Source organism: Balaenoptera musculus, chromosome 2 (assembly GCF_009873245.2).
Source record: "Balaenoptera musculus isolate JJ_BM4_2016_0621 chromosome 2, mBalMus1.pri.v3, whole genome shotgun sequence".
In the NCBI taxonomy this organism is placed as follows: domain Eukaryota; kingdom Metazoa; phylum Chordata; class Mammalia; order Artiodactyla; family Balaenopteridae; genus Balaenoptera; species Balaenoptera musculus.
Window position 1 is genome coordinate 160,770,630 of NC_045786.1, and position 25,862 is coordinate 160,796,491.

At 34.4% G+C, this 25,862-nt stretch overlaps 1 protein-coding gene across 9 annotated transcripts in view; it reads right to left on the minus strand.

Annotated features, from left to right (window-relative positions):
- Positions 1 to 25,862, minus strand: part of EML5 (EMAP like 5) — a 174,216-nt gene that overhangs the window by 30,612 nt on the left and 117,742 nt on the right. For 4 of the 9 annotated variants that reach the window (XM_036845010.1, XM_036845006.1, XM_036845013.1 and 1 more), the window contains exons 22-32: positions 24,728 to 24,880; positions 23,873 to 24,004; positions 22,729 to 22,817; positions 21,755 to 21,931; positions 19,568 to 19,769; positions 18,732 to 18,858; positions 15,572 to 15,586; positions 13,852 to 13,860; positions 11,957 to 12,035; positions 10,735 to 10,864; positions 8,018 to 8,116 (exon numbers count right to left, since the gene is read on the minus strand). In XM_036845010.1, coding sequence (XP_036700905.1) covers positions 8,018 to 8,116; positions 10,735 to 10,864; positions 11,957 to 12,035; positions 13,852 to 13,860; positions 15,572 to 15,586; positions 18,732 to 18,858; positions 19,568 to 19,769; positions 21,755 to 21,931; positions 22,729 to 22,817; positions 23,873 to 24,004; positions 24,728 to 24,880 — 1,212 coding nt within the window. Of the gene's footprint in view, positions 1 to 8,017; positions 8,117 to 10,734; positions 10,865 to 11,956; positions 12,036 to 13,851; positions 13,861 to 15,571; positions 15,587 to 18,731; positions 18,859 to 19,567; positions 19,770 to 21,754; positions 21,932 to 22,728; positions 22,818 to 23,872; positions 24,005 to 24,727; positions 24,881 to 25,862 lie in introns of those variants that run through there. The other 5 variants (XM_036845009.1, XM_036845014.1, XM_036845008.1 and 2 more) reach the window with 5 other exon arrangements.

Consider the following 25,862-nt stretch of genomic DNA (forward strand, 5'->3'; position numbering starts at 1 on the left):
TAAAGGCAGCAAGAGAAAATAAAGAGTTAATGACAAGGGGACACCCATAAGGCTCTCAGCTGATTTCTCCACAGAAACATTGCAGGCCAGAAGGGAGTGGCAAGATATATTCAAAGTCCTGAAAGGGAAAAACCTGCAAAACAGGATACTCTACCCAGCAATATTATCACTTAGAATAGAAAGAGAGATAAAGAATTTCTCAGACAAGCAAAAACTAAAAGAATACAGCAATACTAAACCTATCCTAAAAGAAATATTGAAAGGTCTTCTCTAAATAGAAAAGAAGCAAGAATCTACAGGAAAGAGAAAATCACAATTGGAAAGTAAATCAAATAAGCCAATAGACAGATTTTTTAAAAATCAAAAAAAAATTTGTGAAAGCAATAACTACAATGAACATCAAAAGGATAAACACAAAGATGTAAAAGATGACATCAAAATCATATAATGTGGGGGAGGAGAGTAAGAAATGTAGATTTTTTATAGATTTTTTGTTTGTTTGTCTCAAAGTCTCTTTATTCCTTTGCTCGTTCTTTATTATGAAATGCTAGAGACATGTCAAGTGGGTTTTTTTTTTTTTTTTTTTGTGGCCACACTGCACAGCTTTCAGGACCTTAGTTCTCTGACCACAGATCGAACCCAGGCCCCTGGCAGTGAAAGCACTGAGTCCTAACCACTGGGCCACAAGGGAACTCCCGATTTTTTTTTTTTAGAATGTGTTTGAGTCTATAGGACTACCAGTCTAAAGCAAAAAGATATAGTAATGAGTTAACATACTTGAAAAACAGAGTGAAAAACAGAGTAACCACAAATCAAAAACATAAAACAGAGTCACAAAAACCAAAAAGAAGAGAACATAAGCATAATACAAAAGAAAATCATCAAACCACAAAAAGAAAACAAAAAGAAAAAAGAACAAAGAAGAAATACAAAAACAACTGCAAAACAAGGTTTAAAATGGTAATAAATACATATCTATCAATAATTACCTTAAATGTAATGAACTAAATGCTCCAAACAAAAGACACAGAGTGGGGAGGGGATAAATTAGGAGTTTGGGATTAACATATATACACTACTATATATGAAATAGCCAACAAGGACCTACTGTATAGCACAGGGAACTATACTCAGTATTTTATAATAACCTATATGGGAAAAGAATTTGAAAAAAAATAGATATGTGTGTATGTATAACTGAATCACTCTGCTGTGTACCTGAAACTAACAAAACATTGTAAATCAATTATATCAATAGTTCAATAAAAAAAAGAAAATCATATGTACTCTCAAGTACAGCTGTAAATAGTAATTATGCTCCTAAGCCTGAAAAATCTCACCCAAAGCCTTAAAACAGTGTGAAAAACATAAGAAAAGTCTCCATGATACTAAAAAAAAAAAAAAAAAAAAAAAAAGGACACAGAATGGTAGATTGCATACAAAAAACAAGAGCCTACAGTATGCTGCCTACAAGAGACCCACTTTAGGGTGAAGAATACAATAAGTCCCCTATATACGAACAAGTTCTGTTCTGAGAGCATGTTCGTAAGTCCAACAAAGTTAGCCTAGGTATCCAACTAACACAACTGGCTATATAGTACTGTACTGTAATAGGTTTATAATACTTTTCACACAAATAATACATAAAAAACAAACAAACACAAAAAATAGAGAAGACATTTTTAATCTTACAGTACAGTACCTTGAAAAGTACAGTAGTACAGTACAACAGCTGGCATACAGGGGCTGGCATCGAGTAAACAGGCAAGAAGAGTTACTGACTGGAGGAGAGAGAGGAGGTGGGAGACAGTAGAGCTGAAGGATTGTCAGCAACAGGAGATGGAGGGCAAGCTGCAATTTCACTCACACCTGACGCTGATGGAATGCATGTTTGCATCTTTGAAAGTTCACAACTTGAAGGTTCGTATGTAGGGGACTTACTGTACACATAGAGTGAAAGTGAGGGGATGGAAAAAGAAACTTCATGCAAACAGAAATGACAAGAAAGCGAGGATAGCAATATTCACGTCAGACAAAATAGACTTTAAAACAAAGGCCATAAAAAAAGATAAAAAAGGTCACTATATAATGATAAAAAGATCAATACAAGAGGAGGATATTACACTCGTTAACATATATGCACCCAATATAGGAGCACATAAATACGTAAAACAAATACTAACAGACATAAAGGGAGAAATTGACAGGAGTACAATAATAGTAGGAGATCCCACTCACATCAATGGACAGATCTTCCAGACAGAAAATCAATAAGGCAATGGAGATCCTAAATGACACAATAGACCAATTGGATTTAATTGATATTTTTAGGACATTACATCCAAACAAACAGAATACACATTCTTTTCAAGTGCACATGGAACATTCTCTAGGATTGACCACATACTAGGACACAAAACAAGCCTCAACAAATCTAAGAGGATAGAAATTACTTCAAGCATCTTTTCTGACCACAACAGCATGAAACTAGAAATCAACCACAGAAAGAGAAATGAGAAAAAATGATTACATGGAGACTAAATAACATGCTACTAAAAAACCAATGGATCGGGGCTTCCCTGGTGGCGCAGTGGTTGAGAGTCTGCCTGCCGATGCAGGGGACACGGGTTCGAGCCCTGGTCTGGGAGGATCCCACATGCCGCGGAGCAACTGAGCCCATGAGCCACAACTACTGAGCCTGCGCGTCTGGAGCCTGTGCTCTGCAACAAGAGAGGACACGATAGTGAGAGGCCCGCGCACCGCGATGAAGAGTGGCCCCCGCTCGCTGCAACTGGAGAAAGCCCTCGCACAGAAATGAAGACCCAACACAGCCAAACATAAAAAAAAAAACAAAAAAAAAACGAATGGATACAGGAGACCTTGTTATTAAAAAAACAAACAAACAATGGATCAATGATGAAATGAAAGAGGAAATTAAAAAATACCTTGAGACAAATGACAATGAAAACACAATCATACACAATCTATGGGATGCAGCAAAAGCAGTTCTTAGAGGGAAGTTCATAGCGATACAGGCCTTCCTCAAAAAACAAGAAAAAACTCAAATAAACAACCTGACCTACCACCTAAAAGAATTAGAAGAAGAACAAACAAAACCTAAAGCCAGCGTAAGGAAGGAAATAATAAAGGTCATGGAGGAAATAAATACAATAGAGATTTTAAAAAACAATTGAAAAAAAATCAATAAAACCAAGAGCTGGTTCTTTGAAAGGGTAAGCAAAATCGACAAGCCTCTGGCCAGGCTCACCAAGAAGAAAAGAGAGAGGACCCAAATAAACAAAATAAGAAATGAAAGAGGAAAAACAACAACCAATACTGCAGAAATACAAAGAACCATAAGAGAATACTATGAACAATTATATGCCAACAAATTGGAAAACCTAGAAGAACAAGTTTCTGCAAACTGAAGTCCAGGACCAGATGCCTTTACTGGGGACTTTTACCAAACATGCAAAGAATTTATACTTATTCTTCTCAATCCCTTCCAAAAGACTGAAGAGGAGAGAACACTCCCAAAGCCATTCTATGAAGCTGTCATTGTCCTAATAACAAAACAAGACAAAGACAATACCAAAGGGACTTCCCTGGTGGCGCAGTGGTTAAGAATCTGCCTGCCAATGCAGGGGACACAGGATCGATCACTGGTCCAGGAAGATCCCACATGCCATGGAGCAACTAAGGCCGTGTGCCACAACTACTGAGCCTGTGCTCTAGAGCCCGCAAGCTGCAACTACTGAAGCCCACATACCCTAGAACACATGTGACACAACTACTGAGCCCACGTGCCACAACTACTGAAGCCAGCGTGTAGGCCCGTGTACTGCAACTACTGAGCCCGCGTTTTGCAACTACTGAAGCCTGCACGCCTAGAGCCCGTGCTCTGCAACAAGACAAGCCACTGCAATGAGAAGCCCGCACACTGCAACAAAGAGTAGGCCCCGCTCATTGCAACTACCGAAAGCCCGTGTGCAGCAACCAAGACCCAATGCAGCCAAAAAAAAAAAAAAAAAAAAAAAAGACAATACCAAAAAAAGAAAACGACAGGCCAATATCCTTGATGAATATAGATACAAAAATTCTCAACAAAATATTAGTAAACTGAATCCAACGACACATAAAAAAGATCATAGGCCTTGATCAAGTGGATTCATCCCAGGGTCACAAGGATGGTTCAACATACACAAATCAATCAACATGATACACCATAACAAGAAAAGAAAAGAAAAGAAAAAAGAGAAGGGAAGGGAAGGGAAGGGAAGGAAAGGAAAAGAAAAGAAAAGAAAAGAGAAGAAAAGAACTACATGATCACCTCAATAGATGCAGAAAAAGCATTTGATAAAATGCTTTTGGATGCTTCAACATCCATTCATGATAAAAACTCTCACCAAAGTGGGTATAGAGGGAACATATCTCAACATAATAAAAGCTATTTATGACAAGCCCACAGCCAACATAATACTCAATGGTGAAAAGCTGAAAGCCTTCCTGCTAAAATCTGGAAGAAGACAAGGATGCCCACTCTCATCACTTCTATTCAACAGAGTATTGGAAGTCCTAGCCACAGCAATCAGACAAGAAAAAGAAATAAAAGGTATCCAAATTGGAAGAGAAGAGGTAAAACTGTCATATGCAGATGACATGATATATATAGAAAACCCTAAAGACTCTAAACAAAACTACTAGAACTGATAAATGAATTCAGCAAGGTAGCAGGATACAAGATTAACATACAGAAATCTGTTGCATTTCTTACATTAACAATGAAATATCAGAAAGGAAAAGTAAAAACACACTTTAAAAAAAATTATTTATTTATTTATTTATTTATTTATTTATAGCTGCGTTGGGTCTTCGTCACTGCACATGGGCTTTCTCTAGTTGCAGCAAGCGGAGGCTACTCTTCGTTGTGGTGCGTGGGCTTCTCACTGTGGTGGCTTCTCTTGTTGTGGAGCATGGGCTCTAGGCGTGCGGGCTCAGTAGTTGTGGCTCGCGGGCTCTAGAGCACAGGCTCAGTAGTTGTACGCATGGGCTTAGTAGCTCTGCGGCATGTGGGGTCTTCCTGGACCAGGGCTTGAACCCATGTCCCCTGCATTGGCAGGTGGATTCTTAACCACTGCGACACCAGGGAAGCCCACACATTCTCTTTTAAAATCGCATCAAAAAAAAATAAAATACTTAGGAATAAACCTGACCAAGGAGGTGAAAGACTTATATGCTGAGAACTATAACACACTGATAAAGGAAATTGAAGATGATTTAAAGAATTGAAAGATATACCATGCCCTTGGATTGGAAGAATTAATATCATTAAAATGGCCATACGACCCAAAGCAATCTACAGATTTAACGTGATCGCTATCAAATTACCCATAACATTTTTCACAGAACTAGAACAAATAATCCTAACATTTATGTGTGACCATAAAAGACCCAGAATTGCCAAAGCAATCCTGAGGAAAAAGAACAAAGCAGGAGGCATAACCCTCCCAGACTTCAGACAATGCTACAAAGCTACAGTAATCAAAACAGCATGGTACTGGCACAAAAAAGAGACATATGGATCAATGGAACAGAACAGAGAGTGTAGAAATAAACCCACACACCTACAGTCAATTAATCTTAGAAAAGGAGACAAGAATATACAATGGAGAAAAGACAGTTTCTTCAGCAAGTGGTGTTGGGAAAGCTTGGCAGCTGCATGTAAATCAATGAAGTTAGAGCACATCCTCACACCATACACAAAAATAAACTCAAAATAGCTTGAAAACTTAAATATAAGACATGACACTGTAAAACTCTTAGAAGAGAACACAGGCAAAACATTCTCTGACATAAATTGTACCAATGTTTTCTTAGGTCAGTTTCCCAAGGCAATAGAAATAAAAGCAAAAATAAACAAATGGGACCTATGCAAACTTATAAGCTTTTGCATAGCAAAGGAAACCATAAATAAAATGAAAAGACAATCTATGGACTGTGAGAAAATATTTGCAAATGATTTGACCAACAGGGCTTAACTTCCAAAATATATAAACAGCTCACATAACTGAATAACAAAAAAATGAACAACCCAATCAAAACTTGGGCAGAAGACCTAAACAGACATTTCTCCAAAGAAGACACACAGATGGCCAACAGGCACATGAAAAGATGCTCAACATCACTAATTATCAGAGAAATGCAAATCAAGACTACAATGAGGTATCACCTGATTCTGGTCAGAATGGCTATCATCAAAAAGTCTACCAATAATTAATGCTGGAGAGGATGTGGAGAAAAGGGAACCCTTCTGCACTACTGGTGGGAATGTAAATTGGTGCAGCCACTATGGAAAACAGTATGGAGGTTCCTCAAGAAACTAAAAATAGAGTTGCCATATGACCCAGCAATCCCACTCCTGGGCATATATCCAGAGAAAACTCTAATTCGGAAAGATACATGCACCCCAATGTTCACAGTAGCACTATTTACAATAGCCAAGACATGGAAGCAACTTAAATGTCCATCAACAGATGAATGAATAAAGAAGATGTCGTATATATACACAATGGAATACTACTCAGCCATAAAAAAGAATGAAATAATGTCATTTGCAGCAATATGGATGGATCTAGAGATTATCACACTAAGTGAAGTAAGTCAGAAAGAGAAAGACAAATACCATATGATATCACATGTGGAATCTAAAATATGACACGAATGAATTTATTTATGAAACAGAAACAGACTCACAGACATAGAGAACAAACTTACGGTTACCAAAGGAGAAAGGGGGTGGGGGAGGGATAAATTAGGAGTTTGGGATTAGCAGATACAAACTACTATATATAAAACAGATAAACAACAAGGTCCTACTGTATACCACAGGGAACTATATTCAATATCCTGTGATAAACCATAATGGAAAAGAATGTGAAAAAGAATACATACATTTATATATAACTGAATCACTTTGCTGTACACCAGAATCTAACACAACATTGTAAATCAACTATATGTCGATAAAAAAAAAAAATATATATATATATATATTCAAAGATTAGAATATTTTGTATATAACAGGTGAAGTATTGGTCTACTTTCTTTTTAAAAGTAGAAAACTTTACAGAAAGGAAGATTGCAAGGGTCTTTGTGGCATAACTGTAGAACTAATTGATCCAGAGAACAAGTTTCTAACTGATCAGTTTAGTAATTTATGAAAAATGGAGATATTAAAAGCATAAATTATCTTATTCAAGAAGAAAAAGACATCTGGAAAGCTGGCTTAGCAACTGAGGCCCACTGAGATCCAATAAACCCAATGATTTTGATCATTTTTACAAATTATACCAGGGTTGTGAGAATGTGACTGACCGTGTCTATTATGTAGTAGTCATAGTGATCAATGACTGGTAGATATGTCCTAAAGAGACCTACTATCCTCTCAACATTTTGCTTGTGGAGTTACAGCCTTCGTTTAAGTTTTCTATAGAGTTGAAAGAAGACAGCAAGATAGGGGATTTCAAAAACAGTTGGCAAATTAGATCACTGCCAAAGAAAAGGGCAGAAGGGCTCTACTAACATGGAACAGACTCGGCTTCTCTCTTCTTTCTAGATTATGCCCTGCTGAGGCAGATGTGCTCTCCCTCTCAGTCTAGATACTTTTCGGCTCCTCTTATTTACCATTCCCTCCTCAAATTCTTCCTTTCTGCTTTAGATGCTACTGAACTAAAACTTTTTGCTCATCAGAAGTTTCTGCTAAAGGACTAAATCCAACTATTTCAACTGCCATAAAATAGCTTATTCTTAATTCTGAACCATCTGAACCAACTCAGATAACCCAAGTGAGAGAAAGGTACCTGGAAGCAAATAGTATGGTAAAACTGAGTATCTGCTCTATGTATAAATGCATTTTGAACAATACACAAATATATTTTAGTTTTTTTCCTAAGATATTAAATTAATTTGAACAAGACAATTACTTAAAATTGTTTCTTTTTAAAATATAGAAACATACCTACTTGGCCAGTTGCCACTATGTTGATAAATTTGGGGTGCTGATTTACAGTGAGGCACAGAATATCATCATTATGTTCCTGATAAAAACTCTGAGTCCCTAGAAAAAAAAGAATTTGAGAATTAAATCTGAAAACTTTAAGGTGAAATAGTCAAATGCACTTACACAGAGTAATAAACTGCTGTGTTTAACTTACTTGCTTATTTAACACACATACATGTATATATTTTTTGTGGCCGTGCCGTGCAGCTTGCAGGATCTTAGCTCCCCCACCAGGGATTGAACCTGTGCCCCCTGCAGTGGAAGCGCCAAGTCTTAACCACTGGACTGCCAGGAAAGTCCCAACACATATTTTTTGAGCACAACATATACACTTCATCCTAAGGATGGAAACATGACCAAGAAATCCTTAAAGTAACAGAACTCTGAAAGGCATAAACCATGTAATACGAGATTGAAGACATCAAGTGCCACAAGAGAGTTAAAGATCAAAATGCTATGGGAATTTGTAGCAGATTCTTCTTACGAGCAGATGGCACTTCTGGACTGACATGACAGATTCTGTAAATGTGAACGTGAATGGGGAAGGGTCTTCCAGGGAGAGGGATACTTGAAGCAAAGGTACAAAGGCAGGAAAGTACTGGGTATGCATACAGATGGCTTATTTGGCTGAAGTGTAGGGTAACAAAAAAGAAAAGTAAGAAACAGGTTGGGCAGGCAAATTGAAACTAGAATTACAGAGGATTTTGAAAACAAGCCTATTATTAAATTTCATATTTATTCTGTAGTCAGTGGGGAGGTACTGAAGAATCCTGATCAAAGAAGTAATGTGATTCCTCTAGCAGTAGTGACAGTGAAGAGACCTTAGCAGACTATGACTGTGCAGGAGGCAGTAAAGGTAGGCTTGTGCAAGTAAAACGGAGAGGTGGGAAATGAGGTCAGGATGGTAGACTGGGTCCAGATGATAGAGTACCATCAATACTAGGTCCTCCGAAAAGCGAAACAAAACCAAAGAAAACATTTTAGAAATGTCATTTAACATATCCAACATTACTTTAAAACAACTTCTCAGGGCTTCCCTGGTGGCGCAGTGGTTGAGAATCTGCCTGCTAATGCAGGGGACACGGGTTCGAGCCCTGGTCTGGGAAGATCCCACATGCCGTGGAGCAACTAGGCCCGTGAGCCACAACTACTGAGCCTGCGCGTCTGGAGCCCGTGCTCCGCAACAAGAGAGGACACGATAGTGAGAGGCCCGCGCACTGTGATAAAGAGTGGTCCCCGCTCACCGCAACTAGAGAAAGCCCTCGCACAGAAATGAAGACCCAACACAGCCAAAAATAAATAAATTAATTAATTAATTAAAAAAAAAAAACAACTTTAAAAAAACAACAACAACAACAACAAAAAACAACTTCTCGAAGTGAAATGGGCTTCATATTTCCCAGGGCTGAAGGTTCAGTTAAAGGAACAAACAAGTAATTATATGTGCTGTTGGCTAAATTAGTAGATCAGCTAATAGGTCAAGACTTCTTAGACTGTAAACATAGCAGTGTATCCCCATAATGGTGAGAGGCCAAATAACCAGAACTGGAGCAGGTGCTTAGTCTTCCCTCTGCCATCTCTCTCTACATCCCATCATTAGAAAGGTGATTAATTAAAAATCAGGAAATTAAAAATAAAGAAAATTAAAGTATAAATATGAAAGTGTATTTATACTTTCATCCCTATGTAATTTGTCTTTTGTTATCTTCTCTATTCTCTTTGAAGGATAAGTGAAGCCTCAAAGAGGATTTTCTTTCTAAGAGGTATTTTTTTTAAATGACCCAAATTATTAAATGGAAAATTGCCATTGATTTGTGTAATACTGATAAATCTTTTTCTTAGGGCAACTAAAACAGAAATATCATATTAATTATTAATACTGACCAGGGGTTGGGGGATTATGACTCACATAACCCACTCTACCTAATTAGAATGAAGCTACCAGAGGAAAAAGCCAGAAATGTTTGGACTAGATAATCTATATCTTTACTTCTAACTTTTAGACTTTCATGAAGTTTACAATTATATGTAATAAAATAGAATTAAAAATTAATCCTGAGTATTACTAGTAGAATTATCACATCATTGGTCATCAAATGATGCTCAGAGAACTTTCTCTGCTTTTCAACAATCCAATCAGTTCAATAGAAATCAGGAAATATTTTCTCATTTTCTTGAATCTAGCAAGGTATCATCAGTCAAGGCACAGGCAAGCCGCTTTCTTAGTTAACCTCCTTGGCTTTCCGAGGGCTCAGTATGAACACTGCCGCTCCACCCTGCTCCCTAGCAATCACTCATCCAACGTGCTGCTTTCAGTCACTAACCATCAAAGACAACCATCCAAACCATCCACTTTCGCGTTTAGGTTATGGGGAAATAGAATAAAGTTACCAATGGTTTCGCTATAAAACGTGCTTTCAACATACAGTAATCCTTTACTTCTCATCGAGATCTTTGAGCGCTTTGCGTTATGAAATCCTTTTCTGCTGTGTTAAATGTCTTCAAGACTGTAAATTTGTTACTTAAAATATTACTAGAAAGTTCTACAGTATGACATATTTACATTCTAGATTCACATATTTTGGTTATTTATATTTTTAACAAAGAGTTTTAAGATGCTAAATTAAAAATTCTAAATTTTAAAAAGTGGGGAATGGAGAATCAGGGTTTCCTACCTGTAGCAATGTTGTGCAGAATTCCCACGGATGCAGTGTGATAAATTATATCATCACCATCATTTAAATAATGAACATTATTCCTACAGTCTCTGCCTCGATAGCCAAAAACAAGCTCCAACACAAGGTCCTATAACAATGATAAAACCATTATACAATTCCTCACGTCTAAATACTAGTGTCTTCAGTCAAAATGGAGGATGCATTTTTGATGTTTTATAAATTTCAAACACAAAATTAACCTAGATATACCTCTCTATGTAACCCATTTTGGGCAGCTGAAACACACATTCCATACTTTTCTACATGAAGTCATGAAAATGAAAGGAGAACCACAAGGTCATCTGATTCCAAGAATTTTAGTTCTTAAGATTTCATGTGTTAAACATTGAGATATTTCTTGTGTCCAAAAGAAGAATATTTCGATTTGTGTTAAACTGTTAGTCAAAATATTTGATCTGCATACGTAACTCTGGATAACTTATGTCCAAGTGATGTACTTTCAAGGATCCAGACAGTATATCAACTTTGTGCACTAAGCAGGCCGTCTCTGATAACTCATGCTAAAGTTCTAGCAGATAATTCTGCTACTCAAAGTGTGCATTTTCACTGACCCTGTGAGGCTGAGTGGGGTAGGAAGTACAACAATCACCCTCCCACAGCTTTATGCCTTGTTGTTGACCTCACTTAGCACAGTTTGCTTGTTGCTGCTGATACTGAGATTATGAAATGCCTTCCTTTTTTGCTCAATTATTGTGCAAAGTTTTCTTTGCTTGGAAGCAGAACCTTCATTAAACCCTACAGTGAATACATCACATGGAGTAAAAGTTCTTGATTTGGTGTAAGTATTAAACTTTTAACTTATAAATTCAAACTGCTAAGTATAAGACAGTGCCAAAGTGCCTATGCTTCCGTAAACCACAGATCATTCCATACATTTACATTTAGGAGTTCTCTGAGATACAGTTCAATTCAGGGTATTATTCATAGAAAACTAAAAGAAAGGTTAATAAAAAAAAGGAACAGAGGATATCAATCCAAGACTCAGATTTGACAGTTAAGCAATCAATTTTTACAACCAAACAAAAAAGAATATTCATCAGTACATTTATTTTCATAAAGAATAATGACAAGATTTAGATGTTTTCCAAAAAGGAAACAAATTAAACCCTGGATACATTTTAAGGTACCAATTAACACCGGGGAGTGGGATTTTCCTCACCTCTATGGGTCTCTTTTTCTTGCCGACATTGTTGGTCTGGAGTTTTGCTGGCTGTGGCGGGGCCCTGCTCACAGGAGGCCTGAAACAGGGAAGTGGGAAAGAGGAAAGGAACCCATCACTGGGTGCCTTCACTGAGCTTCTCTCACCTGCCCTCCAGAGACAGATGTCTCTGACACACCTTCACAAAAATGAACCCAATCTGTGTTTCTCACTAGACTCCACCCTCTGTATCTTGATATCTTCTAAAGCAGAAAGGTGGAAAGAAAATACTAGAACTTCTATTCATTTTTCTTTTAATTTCTTTGGTGTATGTTTCATAAATGTAACTAATATAATAGCACAAGAACAGATTGATGATAAAAATATACAAATGTTAGTTTTACACACTCAAAAACTTCTAGATGGGGTACATTATCAACAAAGCCTAGATTACTGCTCTAAAGTAGCTACCTCAGTATCTTGCACATGGCAGGTACTCAGTATATTCTTCTTGAATTTTGAAAATATTTCTATAAACTTTCCATACTGTTGGCAACGTTAAGTCATGTGTGAGTTCAAACCTGTACTCTTTACCTGCTCCTCTGTGCCCTTTATCTTCTCTTCTTCTTAAGTCCCTAGTATGGTTATGGCATCACCTTCAGTTAGTCAAGCAAGACATTTCACAGTTACAAAGCACTGTAAACCATACAACACTCTGTAAAAGGTTATTACTATTGTCTCCAATTCCTTCTCTTCCATTATTCTCACTATTAACTACATATTTTTCAACTTTACCTACATAGTAGCTCTCAAATCTATCCCTCTCCTTCTCTGTTTCCATCACTAGTTCAGGATCTATTTATAATGAATGTGTCATTAGGTGTATAGAGTTCCCATTGTGAATTATTTAAACGTGGAGACTCTTCCCTAAAAAAAACCCCTTTGTTTAATTTTTTAAAAATCCACACATCATTTAGTTTAGTTTTAACTCAGAGAGCCGTTATTCAAATGTTTAGTAACCTAAATCCTGAATCTAAATCAATCATATATCAACTCCCTTTTTCAAATTTTAATATTAATTTTGTTAACAACTAAATCAGAAAATGATGTAAATTAACTTTCTAGTGGAAAAAATTCCAACATTTCTGAATAAATCCATAAAATTAAAGGCATTACAATATATTTGCATTTTCAAAATGATTTTCAAGTTATATATCTATAAAAAGTAAATGAAGTGTTATATCTTGAACATGTAATATAAAAGAAATGTGTATTTTCATATATAATGTGAAGCAGTATGTAGAAGTATAGAAGCATGACTGGTGACATAAACATTAAATGCACTTGCAACACTCTATAAAGAACTTCTCAAATCATCACAAAAATTTTTGGTTTCAAACCTTTTTCATATACTTTTTGGAATATCTGTAAGTAATAAATATAACTGACTTTATAATATTTAACATTTAAAAATATTTCTGCTAAAATCATTTTAAAGAATGACAGCAGCTTTGGCTTTTCTTCCAAGTCAGTTTTGTTGAACTTTATTCAATGTTATTGTCTGACAGCTTTAATAAATGTATAATTTTTATCTATAAATCCTGTATAACGGTTAAGCATATTTTAATTTTTGTAAAGATAATTTATGTAAGATATATTATTGCTTGAAATTCTACAACTTGGAAAATTATACAAGTTGAATGAATAAAGTTTTAGTAAAGCAGTTACTTATATAGTATGAATCCAATAATTAAGATGTAGTCATTTCAGGGATACTGATTTCAAAGGAGAAAAACATGGAAAACTTTGAATAGAGGTAAAGAACACCAAGTAACATAGATTATTAATGGTAAATATGAAAGATAACAAAGATACAAAATTGGGCCACATAGAGCATAGCAAAGAGAGAGGATTACCTGGAACCTCTTTCCAGCAGCAGATAAAAAAGGGAAAAGATTACAACACAGATTTGCATTTAAAATAGTAGTACAATATTTCCTGTAATAAAATATTTTTACAAGTTTAATGCAGATAAACTATATTGTATATAGTAAAGGGCTATTGTTTTTATTTATTGCTATACATAAGTAAAGGCTTAGGTTTAGGGCTACTCCATTCATGGCAGGGAAATCAGACGAAAGAAGATGAAAAAGAAAAGAATTCAACATGTTCTATGTTGTAAACATTAAAGCTTGCCATTCTTATTTTTCCACAGTGCAATCTGAATTTCAAACAAAATATTTAAGCTTACTTAATGTTTATTAACTTAAACGGCTGGTAGCACTGGCGCTGCTATTAAGGACTGCCTAAGGAACCTAACTAAGCTCCCCCTCCTCTGACCCAAGAGGGATTCCCAGTCAGCCAGTCTAACCAAGCAGGCAGAGTGAGTCTCGGGACCATGCTGGATTTGGGACTTTCTAGCAAAGGAAGTAACTTAAAAGAAAAAAAATTCCCCTTAACAACATAATGACTGAACAGAACTGGAAGGGATCACAGAAGTTAATCTTACCCATCCTCCCAGTGAAACCAGGAATTGTCTTTACATGTCTAGAACATCCCTTCATAGCACTGATGACAAGTGGTCATTTACTAAACTCTGCATGAACACTGCTCGTCACAAGGAGGTCACTCCTACAGAAAAGTCATTCATACCTAAGACAGCAATTATATCTCCACTTTGTTTTCTTTTTTTGAAACTAGTGATTCCCAAAGCAATGAATTATTCTTTGTGTAAAGTGGCCTCCCAACATTCCTTTACCCTCTGTTTCCTTCTAGATCACTGTAAACTGTCAATGTCCCTTTAAAATGCAGAGATCAGTCCTGAATAAGCTACTCCAGATCTGATGTTAGGTCTGAATGTTTTATTTCTTTTAAAATAGTATAAGATTATGAGGGCTTTTTTAGAAGTCACATCACAGTATGGACTCATATCTTTGCACACATCACCTCCTGCTTAAAACAGATAATGAATTCCTGCTATCTGCCAAATTAATTAAGGAGTGCCTAATATTTGATGTTCTGCACAATCTGATCTCAAATCTACTTTTTCATCCTATCTGCCAGCATTTTCCTACTGGTACCTTTTTTACTTCTAAAACAGACTAGGCTTTTTCATACTGTCCTGTTTCAGAAACTGTCTGAAGACATTTTTATCTCACTAAAGGCAGCTACAAAAGCACTCCAAAGAGTCCCTTCTTGCACATATCATTTTATTAAACATACAAATATCATTACTGCCTTATGTGAATGTTTTGAAATTAATGAATACATTAAACAAGCATTAAATGAGGCTAACAGGTTTGTTATCAACTGGAAAAGTTTTCACTGATAAATATGTGTGACTGTTTTTATGAGTCTTTGAAATTTAAGGAAAAACTAAAACTATTAGAGTATAGGAGTTTGTGAAAAGTCATTTGTAAAAACACTGATTATAATGAAGACCCTCATAACAACACCCACATATTGTACCTATAAATGCAACTCTTCTGTAGGATTTGTCCTATTTCACTTTCTGGTTCTTTCTCAACAAATGTAGTTCAATGTTTTATGGGGCGGGAGGAAACCTTAAAATACCACAAAGACCAAAATAGAAGAATAAATTTTTGAGTAAAGTATTTTCTTTACTAAAATACTTACCTTACTACTCCCTGCCTTCAAAAGGAGCAAGAGGAAAAAAGTAAGGAGATATACATGAAAACTGATGATGAATAAAATGTAGCAGTTTACTAAACAGAATAAAGATAATATATCAACAGAATTCTAATGAAATACAAAAAGGCCTAAATTTTATGTCACATTGTTTTGAATATTTTTATTCAAAAATACTGGAAATTTGATTGACAAGTAACTACTTAAAATACATAAGATTAGTTATAAAAATATTTATAGAAAAAGAAAAACATAAAATTATTAATGTCATTTAGGAAAAAGACTCCACGAAAGTGTCAACTAAATAAAGTTGTCAAATTGTCATCAGAAATATTTTCCTTGGGCTTCCCTGGTGGCGCAGTGGATAAGAATCTGCCTGCCGATGCAGGGGACACAGGTTCGAGCCCTGGTCCGGGAAGATCCCACATGCCACGGAGCAACTAAGCCCGTGTGCCACAACTACTGAGCCTGCGCTCTAGAGCTCATGTGCCACAACTACTGAAGCCCTTGCGCCACAACTACTGAAGCCCAAGTGCCTAGAGCCTGTGCTCCACAAAAAGAGAAGCCACTGCAATGAGAAGCCCACGCACCGCAACGAAGAGTAGTCCCCGCTCGCTGCAACTAGAGAAAGCCTGCGCGCATCAACGAAGACCCAACACAGCCAAAAATAAATTAAAAAAAAAAAAGAAGAAATATTTTCCTTTTAAGTGGATAAGATATTTGACAAGCACTTGTTTTAAATGTTTAAAAAGTGCTTTGTTTTGTATATGACAATATACTTTATTTAAAACATGAAAACAATTATGTATACAGACCATTTTATCTCCTCACAAAAATTCAAAGCTGATGAAAGAAATATCTCTTCATTTTTATCTCCTTTGATTCCTGCATTTTATGAAAATGAAGGCTCCTAACTATGAATCACAATAATGACTTCTTCTGCATTGGCATTTTCAGAAGAATTTAGTAGAGCTGAATTGTAAAATAATTTGAGAACAAAATGCAAAATAAATAAAAAATAATTTTGAGAACGTTAGCTATAAAAAATGCAAGCTGACAGCAAAGATTACAATTATGACAGTGTCAACCATTCTTTGTGAGCAGTAAAATGTTTCCATCTATCAGAACTCGAGTCTCTTCAGCAATGAAGGAGGAAATTTAAGTGTTTTACCATGAGAGATGGCCTACAGATTAAAATTAGGTCACATCTTCTGACATACCAAATTTATCTGATAAGTGATAATATTTTCTTTAAAAAATCAATATAATAAATGAAAAAGATTAATGGGAATGTCTAGAGTTCCTTCTTCCTTATATTACATTTTTCATTACCTGTGAGGTATAATTTCTTTTAGGTAATATTAAGTACTCTACTGCAAATATTCTAATTATGAACATCTATATTTGCATAATGATATGTACTCTTCTGATTAATAAATATATAGGTAGTGTTCATTACTTTGTGGATATTTAATTTCAGTACCAAAAAGAAAAATTGTTAGAGAGTTCCCTGGTGGTCCAGTGGTTAGGACTTGCCGCTTTCACTGCCGTGGCCCTGGGTTCAATCCCAAGCCATGCGGCGTGGCCTGAAATGAAATGAAATGAAATTCAAAAAAAAGGAAGTGTGTCAGTATTAACCAGGTATCTCCTTAGGTTACCTTGTATTTTATTCCAAGGAAGGGGCGGGTGAAGACTTACTACTTAAATTCTTATATACATTATTTCATTTCATGAAATACTCCATAAATTGGGGATTATAATGCTTATTTTACCTTTGTGGAAACTGAGGCTTAGAGAGAATGGTTTTTCAAGGTCACACAACTGGCAAATGATAAAAATGAATATTTTAACCCATTTATCTGATTCCAAAAACCATGCCGGTTGCACTATATGATGTAGCCTTCTACCAAGTCATTTCAACCTTGCTCAGCTTTTAAAAAACACATCTCTAGTTTAATAACTTGCCTCTTTATAAGTGATGACTAAACGGATAATCACTGTCTACCCTCTTTCTGTAAGGTGACCCACCACTGCTATTATCTGAGGTATACCACCATCAGCAAATGGGGCACCTGGAAGAGGAGCTGTGGAGGCATCATGACCTCAACATTCTACCTAGAATTTCAGTTCAACAGCATCTCCAGTTCTCCCCTTCTCCATCAATAACATGTATCTCACCCTTCCAACTTCATTCTTTTCCCTGAATATTAAATCCATAGGTGCAAACTCAAATTCCTGTGCCAATGTTTTCTTTTAATATCATTTCTATCTAGCTGAGCTCCAATGGTCTTTAGCACTATCCTCACTAACTATACATTCACTTGAATTTTCCACAAATTCTGTTCACTGTGAATGAATTCCCTTTCATTTTTAGCTTCTCTCTCAAATACTAACTTTTTAAAATAACGTTTTCCTCATCACAGCTTTCTACAGAAGAGGTCACTGCTGTTCCTACCTCCCACTGCTTCTTCGTTCTTCAATGTAGTTTCTGAATAATTTTTTCTTTATCATTTCTTAAAACCTCTTCATTTCTGAAATCCATGCCATTCACTGATCCATATGCCTCTTTATTGCTTTCTATCTTCTCTAATGATTTCAAAAGCATCAGGCTCACAGTTTCTCTCTTTCCTCATAAAACTGCAGTGCACATAGCCTTATTTTTGATTTGCTGATTCTATACAAAGACCAATAATTCCCATTAGAGACAAGCTATACTTCAACTTGCCTTTTTGGAAAAATTTTAAAATAATGACTTTCTATCCTTGATCAAAGGCACATGGATAAAAAGGCCTTTTAAAAATTTAATCATCTCTCTGCTCATGTGCTTCCTAAAATATAATAGGTATTGGATTCAATTTGTATTACTTCTTGAAACCCTATCACATGTATTTATAAAAGTGAGCAAATAAGATTCCTTTAATCATATAGACTTTATATGTAGCATCATTCCCTAAGCTACTTGCAAAAGACAGTGTCATCACCAAAAAGTATTTAAGGACAAACACGCCTTCTAAGAGGTGCTGGGAACTGTAAAATGCAAGAGTACCACTGTTACTGAGTTTTTGCAAAAATTCATTCAGTTAAACAATCAATTCAAGTTTTAATACCAATATCTTTTTCTTCATCTAGTTTTAAACTTGATTGTTACCTCTCATCAATTGAGGGTTCCTTTTGTTGCAAATGAGGCTTGATTCCAAACACTGGGCGAATATTTGTTGATAAGGCTCTGATGGTGTAACTGATTTCATTCTCCCTTGTGACATCACTGTCATAGCCTAACATCAAAATATAAGAATTATTCTCTATGTTATAACTGAGGACCTCACTTATGATCTTAAAAATTGGATACAAGGATGTTCAACAATATGAAATAAGTTTAATACATTGTGTTATAATCAAATTATGCAATAACATACAGCCAGTATAAATGATGTAGAAGAATATTTAATGATAAAGTTCTCAAAGTATTGCTAACTGATAATAGCAAGCTACAAAAAATAAACTCAATATGATGTCATTTTTGTTAAAAAAATATAATGTATATAAATACACATACCCCTACGGGTATACCCCAAATGTTAAACAGAGGTTACCTCCAAGTGGTCAAATTATGGATGCTGTGTTTATTTTTTATTGCAAAACATACTTTCTAATTTTTCTGTAATGAGCTGGTATTACTGGTATATTAGGAAAAAAACAAAATTATTTTAAAGTATGAGGCTCAATGCTATAAATTTATTTTAACAGTACTAATTTAAAGTATGATTATCATTCATTGGTAAATGAAGAATATCTAAGTTATTAGTGTATGACAGCCTGTTGTTTTTGATTCACAAAACCAATTCTGTTGTTAAATAGACCGAAAGGACTAAAACCACAATTATTCAAGCATTATTATTACTTATTTAACTTCCACAGTTTAAATCAGTTGTGCTAAATTTTTTCTATGTTTTTGTTAAACTAAAATATTTTAAAACGACATACCCCCATCTTCTTCAGAATCTATATCAGATTCTTCACTATCACAAGGCCTTTTTTCTCGATAGCCCTCCATTTCATTTGTCCAAACCATTAAAGACATATCTGTACCTCCTAAGGTAACCAACATGCTGTCATCAAAAGTCCAGCGCACATTTGTGACATGTGTACTATGGGCCACATATCTCTTAAACTTTCCAAATTTTCCCTAAAGGTAAAAAAAAAATTCAAAAAATCTTTCTGAGAAATTTTATTACTTGAAAACATTGTTATAATTTTGAATTTCTTTCTTAATCTATGATTGGAAATTAATCATTACAAAGGCACCTTGTAAAAAAAAAAAAGAGAAAATACTGAAACTCACTGAAATAAAAAATAACAATTCCCAAACCTGACAAGGACAGGATAAAACTAGTAGTTTTGCACATTGCTAGTACTATGGGCATAACTTTTTTGGAAATCAACTTGGCATTCTACATTGAAAGCATGAAAATGCTGACCTTTGTCTCACCAATCCCACTTTAAGAGATCTATGCTAAGACATTTTCTGTGCAAAAAGTAGTTGCCATAGTATTTACTTATAGCAGTGAAACATTTTAAATACCTTAAATATTCAATAGAGCAACAGTTAATTACGGTGGATATCTTTGGAATAGTACATATCTGTTAAAACAATGGCTATGCAGACATATTGTTGGAAATAGACACAATAACTGGGAAAATCAGGATATAAATGCCTATGTACATACAGCACGGCCATATTAACAAAAAGTAACTAGCAAACATTTCGGTGTATACCCATGTAAATATCTTTCATCGTAGTTCATTAGTGTTTTTGTTTATAAGCAGGTGTTACACATAGGAATGTATTTTTCTTGTAAATATAAAGAAAAATCCAAGTTACAGATACTGGCAACTTTTAAATCTAAACACTAGCATTACCAAATTTCATAAGTAAATTTCAGATCAACATATCATAAGCAGGTTTTAGATGGACATCTTTTCAAGTGTGTTAAAATAAGAAATGTCTTAAATATACAAAACACAGTACTAGCTAAATCAGTGAATTCTTTGGAAATGAAGACTCTTAATAAAAATTAGCTGAAATAGAAGGGGAATCTGTCATCAAAACACTGTAAGAAGGTAGCTTCCCTAAGATTTTGTGGTTCTTGCTACAGTAAGGTGAAGAAGGAATCTGCAGACCAATATCCTAGAACATATTTTTAAGGTTCCTATACCATCTAGAATATTGAGAATGAAGTTTCTGACTAATAAATGTTTTATTGGAACACATTCTTATCAAGAAGGTACTACTACTTAAGTGTATCTAAAACAAGGATTTGTGAAATATTTTCTTGGGTGCCTGAGTTCTCTACGGTGATTTTTAAACTTGTGTTTTCATTTAGATGTTGATCTAAAAATATTCATATGAGCAGTTAATTAAGACCACCATGCACTGAATATCATGATTTCAGTGCCATATTTCAAATTTATATTTATATTCATGTTGATGCTAGATTACAACATATATCTGAATTTGTGACAATTAAGAAATAAATGCATCTATACTTGATATATGAATTTTATTTTTGTGCTAAGTGAAAGCCTAATGTTTCCCAATAGTTTGAATAAAGGAAAGCAATAAAAGAATTTAGTCATCACACAGCGCACAGTAGCATGGGCATGCACATTCCAAAGAATCTCTACAGTTTAGTTTTAGGAAAATAACATCACTCATCACATTAAACCAAAGTTATTTTGATTTTATAGGTAGTGTAATTTATAGTATTTTGTATTTAATTTGTTAGAACATTTTAAATGTTAAAGCTGTAAATATCAAAAGTTTATATTTACTGTTAATGGTATATATTTAATCAAAAGAATACTAAAATTATTTAATATTAGGGCTAAAAGAATGTTTCTTCTAAAAGGGCTATGGATACTACTCAATACTGAGAAACTGTACAATATAATATATAACTTAAGGCATAGGATCATAAATTATAATACTACTTCTACATAAAAGCTATAAATATGATGTTAAGAATAGGAAACGTAATTCTGAACCTTTCATATTATATTACGTATTCCATGTGTAATATTCATATTACAAAAAGAAATGCTGTGAAAGGGCATTAACCTTAACCATTTTTATAATTATGATCATTAGGAGAATTAAAGAAAAACACATACTTTAGCAGGATATCTAAATAACTTCACAAATCCCAAATCATCCCCAGTAGCTAGGACTGTTTTGTCACTGGTGAGGCAAGAGGCAGTTACATCTGTGACTTCTCCAATTACTGGCCAAATTCCCTCACAACATAAACCAAGCACACTTGTCCATGATGCCCAACCAATTTTTTCTACCTAAAAAAGAAAAAAAAAATGCTCTAAGGTTATTACATCTAACCCTAAAAAATTAACAACAAAAAATCTGAATATTTTTCTTTGTAATTATATATGTCACAAGTAAAATTAAAATTTTAATAAAAACAGTTAAACAAATTATTAGCTGTCTTGGTTTTGTACCTTCCCAAGTCCACTAGTTCCTACAGAAAAATTTTAACATAACATTATTCAAGATGTATTTATCATATATCCACTGTGTGTTCTAGATGCGGAACGTACAGTGATAATCTATAAGACTTTTTCAGCTTTTAGAATAATCAAGAAATTTATTCCTACACTTCATGTCTAAACTTCTACTAATAGTTTATAAGCATATTTTCCAATAAATCATTACTGGAAATTAAGAATTTTACTTACAGTCCCTCTCCTTATTAAGCTACTTTCATGTTATATTTGTTTAGCTTCTCTTCCTTGACCATGTCAAAAAATTTTGCTAATATTGTCAGCCACAAAACCAAACACATTTTTTTCTTTTTTTTTCCCCCCTTAAACAGGAATTTGCCAATAAGCATCTTGGGCACACAGGTTCCAAAAGATTTGACAGACATGCAGTACTCCAATCTTAGATGGCATGTCTTTTACATGCTATTGCATGCTTCTTATCCTTTGAGGAAAGTAATTAGAGAAGAGCTAGACATACAAGCAAGCAATTTATTCCTTTTCTTAATATAGAATCTCTTCCTTTACCCAGATAGGCATCAGCTTTCTAACCACTTTTAGTCATATCAACATTACAAACACTACTATCTTCCTACCTCTCCACTGGGGATGGTTTGTTTTTTCCCTCTGGGAGCTTCAAAGAATAACTGTTCTTTAGCACCAGTGTTGACCTGTAAAAGCTTTCCTTAAAAAAAAATTTTAAAATATACACATATATAAAATATAAATACATATACAGTTAGTATGATGTTTTACTTTCATGGGAAAAATTAAGCTTAAACATAAAAACCATTTTCCTCTGCAGTCAACCATATATACAATAACGTAATTAAATTCATAAATGGCTTAATTTGTGTATGTGTGTGTATATGTGAACTATTTCTGTTGTTATACATCCCAATCAATATGGGTTATGTAATTGGTAGTGCCTTTGCATATTCCTACTTGTAAAAATCCTAGAAATAAAATTTGAAACCTTTTTTTAAAGAGTATTTTGTTAAACTATTTTTGGAAAAATTGTAATTTACAATACTAGATTTATATAGGTGACTATCTGAAACAAAAATTCCTAACATGGAGCATTTAAAATATTTAGCATTTATCTAAAGTATTAATCACTGCCATATGCCACGCATTCTGCTAAAAAACAGATACTCATTAAATTCTGTATGTTATACAACTATGACAATTTTAGGGAATGTATTTTATTGAATGCTGGGGAAATTACATTAAAACTGGGAGTTCCCTGGTGGTCTAGTGGTTAGGATTCCAGGCTTTCACTGCTGTGGCCTGGGTTCAATCCCTGGTTGGGGAATTGAGATCCCGCAAGCTGTGGGGCGAGGCCAAAAAAAAAAGCGGGGGCAAATACTGTTATTAAAAAAAAATCCTCATTAACATAACTATTTTCCAAAATTTCAGTTACTATTTATATCAAGCTTATCTGACAAAACTAGGACAAATGACTAAAAAGAATTTGTACAATATTTAAACTACTTTACAAATTAAAGAATTTATCACTTACTGTACTATCATTTGAATTACATTAGAAGAAGTATTGAAAAGTCTAAACTCACAGCATTCATCTTTAGGTGTGAAATAAAGCAGTGGAAATCATTTTGAGAATAACGTTTGTTTTTCACAATGCTTTTGAACTCATCTGTTGAATTACTTGTTTCTCTAAAATAGCTATATTAAATCAAATGAAACTTTTATCAAATAGTAAGTTATTTAGAGTCTTACCTCTAACATCCCAATCAATATGGGTTATGTAACTGGTAGCCCCTTTGCATGTTCCTACTCGTTTACTACTCATTACGTTGTATATATCTATAAAGCTATCATGTGATGCTACAGCAAGATATTTCCCAGAACCTGTAATAGAAACATATTTGCTTGAAATTTTCTACCCATAGAAATATTTTTTACACTCTACAACTAGAGTCAATTTTCTTAATTTTTTTTTGGAGGAACTCTTAGGTGTTTCCTAAGTTATAACAAGACATATGAGTCAAACGACAAATGGTAACATATTCATGTATATTATAATTAACACAATGAAATAAAATTTTAATGTAGTGAGGTAGTTCAGTGGAAAGAAAATATCAAAAATTATATACAAAGTAATTTTCATATTCTTTGCATTTAACTGAAAAATAAAGAAAATCTCTAAATTTAGAAAAAATATAAGTAAGCCAACATAAGTAAATTTTGCCTTAACAGTAGTAATCCTGTATTATAGGTTTTGTCATTGGTAATGAATATATGGAAATTGAAGAAGCAAAATTAATGTAATTTCAAAAGCATTAAGAATATAATGAAAACAGTTATTCAATCCGTCTTGTATTACAAATGAGGAAAATGAAGCTCAAAGAAATGCCTTGGTCCAAGTCACACAGAAAATTTAGGGACAGAATTGGCACTAAGCCAGATATTTTGCCACTGATCTAATATAGGGCTTTTACCTCTCACTATACTGCCTCTTCTAGTAAAAAACTAAAATTCTGAGATAAAATAACAGTTAATAAAAATCACACATTGATACATTCATTGCCATACTCAAGTTAATAATCAAATATGATTTCAATGAAATCTTACCTGGTGAAAATCGAATATCTGAAATAATGTCTTTTCTGTGGTGGAAAGATACAAGATCCTCCAGAGTATCTGCATTTGCCATTAAGAAACTTCCATCATTGAGACCTACAGCTAAAGTTTTACCATCAGGAGAAAAACAGCAACATCTCCCACCTAAAAGAGAAAGAGAGCATGTATCAGGTAATTTTCTTTTATTAAAGAAAAAAGTATATGCTTAAGGAAACTTTAATTTCAAAGAGGATTTCTATATTTATTATGGCTTCTAATCAATATTAGAAAGAAAGAAACATGCAGATAATAAAATTTTCTATTGAGATCAGTGGTATGGCATTCCAAGCATTAGTTAATACAAACCATTTCCTTTTCTGAATGTAACAAAAGTGAGTACTGATATTTACCTTAAAAGGAATTAAGCTGATGAAAAGAATGAGAGATTTTGACTAACATAAAAAGTCAATGATATATGTGGAAATGTTGTTGTTGTTTGGGGAGTTTGCTACCTTAGTAGTTTCTATCCAACAAATCAGAAATTTAAGAAATAAGGCCATCTTTATAAAAACGCTTTCAAATTAAAAAAAAATCTGACAATAGGCAATTATCAATTTAAGCTTGGAAGATCTATACATGTTTCAAAACTATACATGAAGAAACAGTGATGTTAGTATTACTAATTTAAAAAAAATAAGGGTGAACGCTGTATTGGCAAACACAAAAAATGGGCTTAACTTGATGGCAAGGGATGTAGCAGGCATATTCAAAGCCCTAAGGCTTTTGGAGTCTTGCATAAAGTTTGGAGTGGGAGGGATAGGGTACACCTGTTATAGAATGAAAAGTTATAGAATGAATTGAGAATAAGCAGTCATGTAATTATCAAGCATACATTAGAAATCTAGGATGTGATTTCTGATATTTAAGAGTCAAGAGATGATGGTGACCTGAAGCAGGGTAGCAGTAGTGGAGGTAGTGAGAAATGGTAGGATTTGTATATATTTTGAAGAAAGAGATGGCAGGACCTTGACCAACTGGGAGTAAAGTAGGAAAAAAGAGAAAAGTAGAGGCTATTTTTTCGTTTGATTGATGATGTCATTTGCTGAGAAGGGAAAAACTAGGGGAGGTACAAGTGTTTGTACCTGTT